The sequence below is a fragment of the Papaver somniferum genome, chromosome 5 (assembly GCF_003573695.1).
Source record: "Papaver somniferum cultivar HN1 chromosome 5, ASM357369v1, whole genome shotgun sequence".
NCBI lineage: Eukaryota > Viridiplantae > Streptophyta > Magnoliopsida > Ranunculales > Papaveraceae > Papaver > Papaver somniferum.
Genome location: NC_039362.1, coordinates 70,087,958 through 70,096,010, shown reverse-complemented (window position 1 = coordinate 70,096,010; position 8,053 = coordinate 70,087,958). Strand labels below are relative to the sequence as shown.

At 37.8% G+C, this 8,053-nt stretch overlaps 1 protein-coding gene across 1 annotated transcript; it reads right to left on the bottom strand.

The window, feature by feature from the left end:
• Positions 1-2,769: 2,769 nt before the first annotated feature.
• On the bottom strand, positions 2,770-5,683 carry LOC113277507. Its single transcript, XM_026526587.1, has 2 exons — positions 5,519-5,683; positions 2,770-3,180 (listed from the first exon to the last, which is right to left on the bottom strand). Exons 1-2 carry the CDS (start codon positions 5,629-5,631, stop codon positions 2,964-2,966), a joined length of 330 nt encoding a protein of 109 aa, XP_026382372.1. The 5' UTR covers positions 5,632-5,683; the 3' UTR covers positions 2,770-2,963.
• Positions 5,684-8,053: the final 2,370 nt, after the last annotated feature.

The window sequence follows — 8,053 nt, the reverse complement described above, 5'->3', positions numbered from 1 at the left end:
GACCCGACGGGTAATTATCCGATTGGACCCGAATTTAAACGGGTCCAAACGGGTAATACCCGTTGGGTACCCGCGGGTATCGGGTACCCGTTTATTCATTCTTTTATTCATATTTTTAGCAAAATTACAAGTATTTTTGCTAGTTTTAGCTTTGATATTTTACTCATTTAAATTTTTTCTCTTACATTTAATCTTTATTTAGTACATTAATAAGAAATAATAATAAATTTTTATAAAAATTATTTAAATTTAAGCCAAAAAGAGAAATATATTAAGTTTTTGAGGTTTTTTAAATAGTTTTATTAAGATCCAATGGGTCCACAAGTTTAGAAACCGGACCCGACCATTATAAAACGGGTCCGAGTCCGGGTCTAGTGGTACCCGGGAGGACCCGGACCCGTTGACACCCGTACATATACCCATGATTGAAAATGTGAAGTGTTGGCAAAGACGACAGGGATGGTTAAATAGTTGTGCCTCATCACTGAAGTTGAAGAAAGTGTCACACCGTAGCATATTCTCTATCTTCAGATTGATTGATAGGCCTGCAATTTCCTCAGGTAAATGAACAAGTTTACGCATTGGAAATGCAAAAATAGATAAATAATGTTATCTTGAGGAACATCAACTAAGGTAATCAATATAACAGTGTAATGACATTCACAATAATAACTACTGTAGCCAGCTGGTATGGGAAGGGACGGTCAGATGAGGGTAATGGCAAACCATTATACCCTAACTTAACTTAATACTACAGACATGTCTCCCTCGAAATGATAAAAATATCTTACCTCTCGGGTACAGCCATAAGTAAGGCAACAAATAGACGTGTCGACCTACTGTTGGTGGATTTCAAACAGATTATTATTTTATTGATTTTTCTAGGGTTGTGATTCATTTGGATGATGATATCTGATTATCTTCATCAGGTGACGGCGAAATCCCTGTTACCACTCCTAGCTTACCTTCCCAACTATTTAACCGTACTGTTGTTATAAAGCACAGGCAAGCTAAGAAAGTGTCGTATTAAGTACTACTAACATTGTTCTTTGTATTTAGTGTGTACGGTCACTGTGTATTGCAGTGTTTGTATCCAACAGGTCTCTAGGCAATGCACAGGGATTTGTATTTGTACGAGAGAATATGGAACGTATGTTGTAATCTCTTGATTTGTTGGGGCAATATGGGGTTGGTGGTTTTCATTCACAGGACCTTGGAGAACTGGTGTATTATGAATTTGAAGTTATAGGGATAGCTCGGTACGTAAAACTCACCGGATTCCCCGCTTGGTCCATGATGCAATTTTTTTGATATCATAAATTCCCAACAACTAATTTTCCCTTGTGGGAAGGTGTGGGTGGGACGTACTTATTATACTCGCAAATCACAATAATTAAATCACTTACCGCCAAGCTCAAAACTATCCTTGCAATGCCATATTACTAATTTTGTCATTAGCATTTGGCATTTACGAATTTTCAGAATGAAAAAAAGAAAAACGCAAAAAGAAAAAAGGGAAAATCGCATACCCTACATGACCCTCTACCTATGGATGATTTTGACATGGTAGTAATGCCATAAACTCATCAACAACCATGAAAAATATCACGGTGAACACTTAAAATACCTATTCAAGATATCTCATCTCAAGATTATATTGGCATGCCATCAAAGTAAGAAAAACACAGATTTACTTCATAATTTTTTCAGGATAGTAACCCTTGGGTTAGCCAAGTTGGTGAGCGGATTGACTCTAATAATTGAGGTAAGTGGCTTGAAACTTTGGATCCGCCCACTGGTTAATATTTTTCTCTCGTTGTGGGTGTTGTTAGTTGTTACGGTATGTGTGTAATTGTTGGATGCCCTGCGTGGATGTTGTTAATCGTCTTTTGTAGCTGACAGTTATAAGTATACTTAAAAAACACACCTTCTTGATGTAATCCATGCTAATGATATAATCAAAACAATTCAGGAAATATCATTTGACAACTTAAATACAGTTACTAGTCCCTAGTGGAGAGGGACACAATCAATGACAATCGTTATTCTATGCTGCACAATAAAGCATTTTAAAAACTTAGTGCATAATGTGCGGATAGACACTGATGGCTATAATTCACGCCATTGTCATTTCAACACAAGTTATTTGTAGAAACAATAGCTATCACTTATCAGATACATATCCACATCAATTACTAATAGCCATCCAAATGCGTCTTAGTTATTACACTAGCAATATGCAGGAAGCTTCACATTTTTTTTAAATATCAACATCCGCATCAATTTACTTACCCAGAAACTCTTAGGTGGTTAAAGAGGATAAAGTATTAGCTGGGTATGTTGAGTTCACTGCTCGTTCTTATTTATTTATAGAAACAGAAGTGGATGTGTAACTAACTGCAATCCAACAACCAAGAGACTCTTTATTCAGTGCTGTCTTCGAATCCAGCAATGTTCACTAGTCACAGACTCAGACTGCCATCAACTATACCGTGATGTTGGTCCTAAAATCTCCAAGAATAATTGAAATCAAACCCATGGGGACCAGTACTTTAGGAGCCAATATCGAAATAATTCATCTTCCAACCATTAAAAACTGTAGAGATGTCGAAGAATTGTGGGATAGGCGGTATAATTTTAGAAAAGACTAGGAAGTAAGTACGTTAAGGAATATATCTAAGTGTTGCTCGTTTCAAATTGATGTAATTCCGTATTATTCGGTTTTGATGACAGGACAGAGGACATGAAATGGAAGATGGAAGACGCATATGTACCGAATAACAAATCCCAGAAAAACATTGAATTTCCAAAAAGCCAAATTCGTTTTTATACCTTCTATAACACAGTTAAATACAAAATACAACACATGATCACTGTACTGTACCACTGCCATCGACAAGTTTTCATTCGTTGCAGAAAAGAGCGGTATATGATTCTTATCCATATGCAAGAACAAGAATAACTTACGTAGAACAATTAGGACAGGACATATGTCCCTTAGCTTGGCACTTGGCACACGAAACAAATCCTACCTTTGCTTGACGAGCGCCTAATGACTGCAACGTCCCTTCAATAGGGTTAAAACTCATAAATGACCCCTCTTTGATCATTCCAGCACCTTTACATCTTGAGCATGCTATCATCTTAAGGTCACCACAATTCCTGCACATGCCTAGAATACTGTATGTACACCAACCAACATAAAGTTAGTTATCTTGTTTTTCTGAATACAACTCGAGTAGAAATGTAACTACCAAATTGGCAAATACCATCGAATAGATGTCGAATTAAATGTGTCGGATTACAGTAAAACATGCACAGGTAATACATTTGGCTTTTGTATTTAAACATATAGCACATGCATCTTTTCTAAAGTCCTGCTTTTGACAGACAGACAAGGGCAACCCTATCTGTACAGCTCGTAATCAGACTAATCAAATTTGGAGAAAAAAGTAAGAAGGGAAGAATAGAGGCAGAGTGTGCCAGTAGTTAGGTAACATCAAATATTGTTAGTTACTATTTTCTGATCATTCATAACCATCAAGTAGGATAAAATAGCAAACTCCTCGCACAGCATACCCTCTACTCATATGTGGATGCTCGCGCAATTTGAAGATAGCAAACCCTCTAGCATCAGTAATTACAAGCTCTAGCTGATGCAGAGCCTTAGAGGAATCAAACAAGAATTTTGAATTTGTGGATGCACATACTCCAATTTGTCATGTGAAAGTAAAGGGGATCTACATCCATGTGTCGGTGACTATGGTAGGTATTAGGTGTAATAGTAGCTTAAGGTTATCATCTTATTGTTATATTATCCAGACATTGTCAAAAAGTAAGAAACTGATCTAGCTTGATGGAATATCATGAATGAGAACATCTGTGTCACAAGGAAAAATAAGTCGATTTTTGCCTTAACTATGCAAAAGCTATGCTTGACACAAATTCAATTGAATGCAAAAATATCTTATACTTATCTTTGTTTAATATTGAGCTCATGCCCTTTTGGCCCAAACGTATAGGATTGTTTTACATGTTAAAGTTTGGGCATTGAACACAGAACTAACAACTTGCCCGAGAGAAAGACTTGTTATACTAGCAATTCATGCTTTTGGAGGTAAGCTTACTCTCTTTCAGACCCTTTCTTACCTGGATTTCGGAAGTAAGCTTACTCTATTTCAGACCCATTTTTACCTGGCTTTGGGAAGAAGCATCACTATGTGTTTAACAACACTGGATGTATGTCTATGATCTATCAAACTCAAAAAGATTAACTGAGGAAAAAGGTCCAGCTAATGAAGCACTCGGAAAAAGAAATTGACAAAAATGTACTTTATCAAGAGCGTTTGCATACAATGTCCAAATTTGAGGGAAAAAAACAGCTCAGAGATATATGCAACAGTATATAAGCAAGGAGAATTTGTTCACTAGTTTACTGAATGAGGGAATGTTATGACTCGTATTAGTATTTCCTGACTTGGAGAGTGGCTCATCTTGTCTTTAGCTACATAATATAACTTTGTCGACCGTTCCTCTATCAACAAGATTTCAACTCAAGTATTGACTATCAAGCAACAATAAGTTGCGAAAGCCACATGTTATAGACTCGATACCAAATTAAATTAGAAATATCACGACATAGCAACATAATCACTTCATAAATCTTCATAATTTCTTCTTAAATTATCGCATATTAAGCAACAATGCTTTATGACAATCACACTTTTATAGACTCTGGTGTTTGAACAAATAGGGCCGCGATTCAATCTAAGATGCTAGACAAGGGTTTCCCTGGCTAATTCGCCAAGAAAGATGAAGCGTTGTGAAGAGAAGAGAATTTAGTTGCAGGATTGACCTTAGTAATGCCCTAGTAGAATCAGTCCGCAATTCAACTACACTGCTAAAGGTGCTTCAGGACCTCCCCCTTGATGGATTTTTTCTACTTTCCTGAAATTGTGCTTTACTTGTTGTTCGAGACTACCTCCGCTAAAGATATTACAACGTCGATACAGAATCACCTCAAACTCTGTCATGCTTTTCGAGTAAATGCCTACAGTAACACATCAATGGGTACTTTAAGAGGTAAAACCTACACCATTAAAACCTACAGCACCCGTATAGGGTTTAGGTCCCAAGGTTTCCTCAATTTTCACCACTACCACACAGTATTCTCCAATCAATGACTTTTGCCTATTTACCAATTCAACAAACCATTCAAGATGTAGTAAATTTTGTCTAATTGTAGTAATTGCCCTTTACTACGTCCTTTCTTCGTCATGTTCTTAACACTCGCTACATTGATACTACAAAGCAAGCCACTCTAACAGTAAAAACCAACACAAATAACATTCTTACTTAAATTCAGAAAGAAGAGAAATAAAGCAAAACAGAACTTCATGTTTATGGAAAAATCAAATTACGGGTCTCAATTAATATCAGTTTATCATAACAATTTGAAATTCAGAAAAACCAAACAAAGGATATATATAAGAGAGAGATGAATAAGAGGATATGTTACCTCCTTTGAGAAGCAGAAATGAGGGCATCTATTTTAGGAGCAGCAATAGTGGCACAGAATAGTAGAGTCCCAACTCCTAATCCTGCTAATTCACTTGCTGTGATGTTCTCCATTATTATCTTCCCTCAACCCACTGTCTCAAAATTTTCTATGCAACATCACCAAATAATGGTTTATCCAAAACTTTATTCATCTATAAAGAGCGTAAACCAACGAATTAGTGATCCAGTGGCTCATTAGCCCATCTGGTTAGGCTGTTGGGCCTACCCAAAAGTCGCAGTTTGGAGGTTCGAGTGTTCCGGTTCGTGGTTCGTGTTCGTAGAGGTGAGCAAAACATCCAAACCCGCAGATTTTACCCAATCCAATCGGCATTTTGGCTGGTCAACACCTAATCCATCTCTCTATAAATTGGAGATGCGGGTAAATTTTTGAAACTCTTTTGGTTGGGTAACCTAATCCATCTCTCTATAAATTGGAGACGCGGGTAAATTTTTGAAACCTACAATTTTCACAGGTTGGGTACAGGTGAAACATCACCCATCTGTTAGACATTCAACCCTAAAAATAATGTTGGTATTATACATGTATATGAAGATTATTATAACAAATTAGTCGATAATATATATAATTTTTTATTGAGATACATTGAAGGTCCTCAAAGATATTCTAGGATTGAAATATCAATTACGGATTGATCGGGGGCTTTCACGTCGATGGATATTTTAGTTTTGATTGTTGGAAAAACGTTACATTGATCTTTTCATGTTATAATTATTAAGATTTCAGTAATCTAAGTTTTAAAATTAAGTTATTGTTTGTACCATGAGTAAAAATATCCATTTTGGGCCAGAATATTGTTTTGGGTTACTATTCAGCTGTCACCAGCCTACCCATTGAAGTAACTACCAGCAAGTCCAGGGCTCCATGAATTCAATGCCAGGTCAATTGTCAAAGTCAACCGTCAGTCAACTATCGAAGTCAAGTTGCCAGTCGCGCTTCTAACCACTTTACAATTAAGTACTATGTCGCACTGCCAGCCAGTCTCTACCCATGTTGTCAGTTGTGCTTCCAGGCAGCATCCATCCATACTGCCAGCCCTTTACGCCAGTCAAGCAAGTCTGCCAACATGGCAAATCAATACAAGGAGGCATGCAGGGCAGATTAATGCCAGGAGGCATGCAGGGCAAGTCAATAGGCATGCAAGGCAGTTTCATGCAGAATTAATACAGGAGGGCAGTTTCATGTAGGACAGTTTATGACAAGGAGGCATGCAGGCAAACTTAATACAATTTATGACCAGGAGGTAATTAGGGGAAGACCCTAATTCGCATTTGTATAAATAGAGGGAATTACAATCCCAGGGGGTGTGTGCTAGCGAATACAGAAAAAATCCATTGTAATTCCGATATAAATAAAACATCTCTTTCCAAGGGGATTCGTCCGTGGATGTAGGCAAAACTTGCCGAACCACGTAAAATTTGTGTCTCTCACCTTTATGCTTGTTTCATGCTTTTAACCTTGTTTTCCTCATCATCACCAAAATCATCGTGTTTAGTGCCTGGAAATATTTCTGGGTACAAACAATGGCGCCGACTAAGGGGATTACGAGAAAAAGAATCGTGTTTTTCCGTTGAGAAAAGTAGTACAAAAAGCTTCTAAATCGTATCCGTGAAAAAGCAGTTTGAACGTCGTCAAAAATCACTGTTGTGGTCCAGTTGATCGTAACTGCTGCAGTATAGTTTGATTGAAATTGTTGCAGTCCGGCTGATCGCAGCTGCTGCTGTTCAGTTAATCGCAGTTACTGTAGTCCAGTTGATCGCAACAACTGCATTCCAGAATCGCGGTTCGAGATTTGCTGAAACTATTACCTTCGGATACCACCCAAACCGCACCACTACAAGGGTTGTTGAAACTATTATCAGGATGTTCGGTCCGTGACAAAAGATGTAGAGACAATCACCAAGATTGTTGCCGGGATGTTTGATCCGCAGCATGTTCAAGTCCAGAGTTCGAAAAAATTTGCTTCTCAAATAACGCAGTGTCCACATGTTCGAGTTTGTAGTATGTCAAAATCACTACTGTCATGATCGCAGGGTTGTCAAGTTGCCTACATCTCTTGGCGCTTGAAAACCCTAGAGAAGACCTCCAGAAAAGCATCACAAAAAGTTCCAGAAAAGGCTACAAAAGTGTAGCAAAACGGTGCTGGAAAGTCCATGAGAAACAACAACAGTTCCCAGAAACGTTACTAAAAGTCCAAGGAAAAAGAAGAAAACAGGAAACTGTTGCAGATAATCTCGTGACAAATAGTAACAGTTACAGAAAACTGTTACTGAAAATTCAAGAAGAAAACCGTTGCAAGAAGCTTTGAAGTGAAAGACAACAGTTCAGAAAATATGTCAAAAAAAGTCTGAAGGCATGGATCAAAGTTGTAGAAAAGCGTCGCAGAAGGTTTCAAAAAAAAAAAAAAAAACTGGCGGAGAAAGCCTGCGCCGAGTCCGGCGGCCGGGTCCAGCGGCCAGATCCGTTAACCCACTT

Coding starts and splice junctions, on each gene's coding strand:
- LOC113277507 (XM_026526587.1), bottom strand. CDS start 5,631: ATGGAGAACATCACAGCAAGTGAATTAGCAGGATTAGGAGTTGGGACT. Junction 3,181..5,518: donor ATTTCTGCTTCTCAAAGGAG/GTAACATATCCT, acceptor GTGTACATACAG/TATTCTAGGCATGTGCAGGA.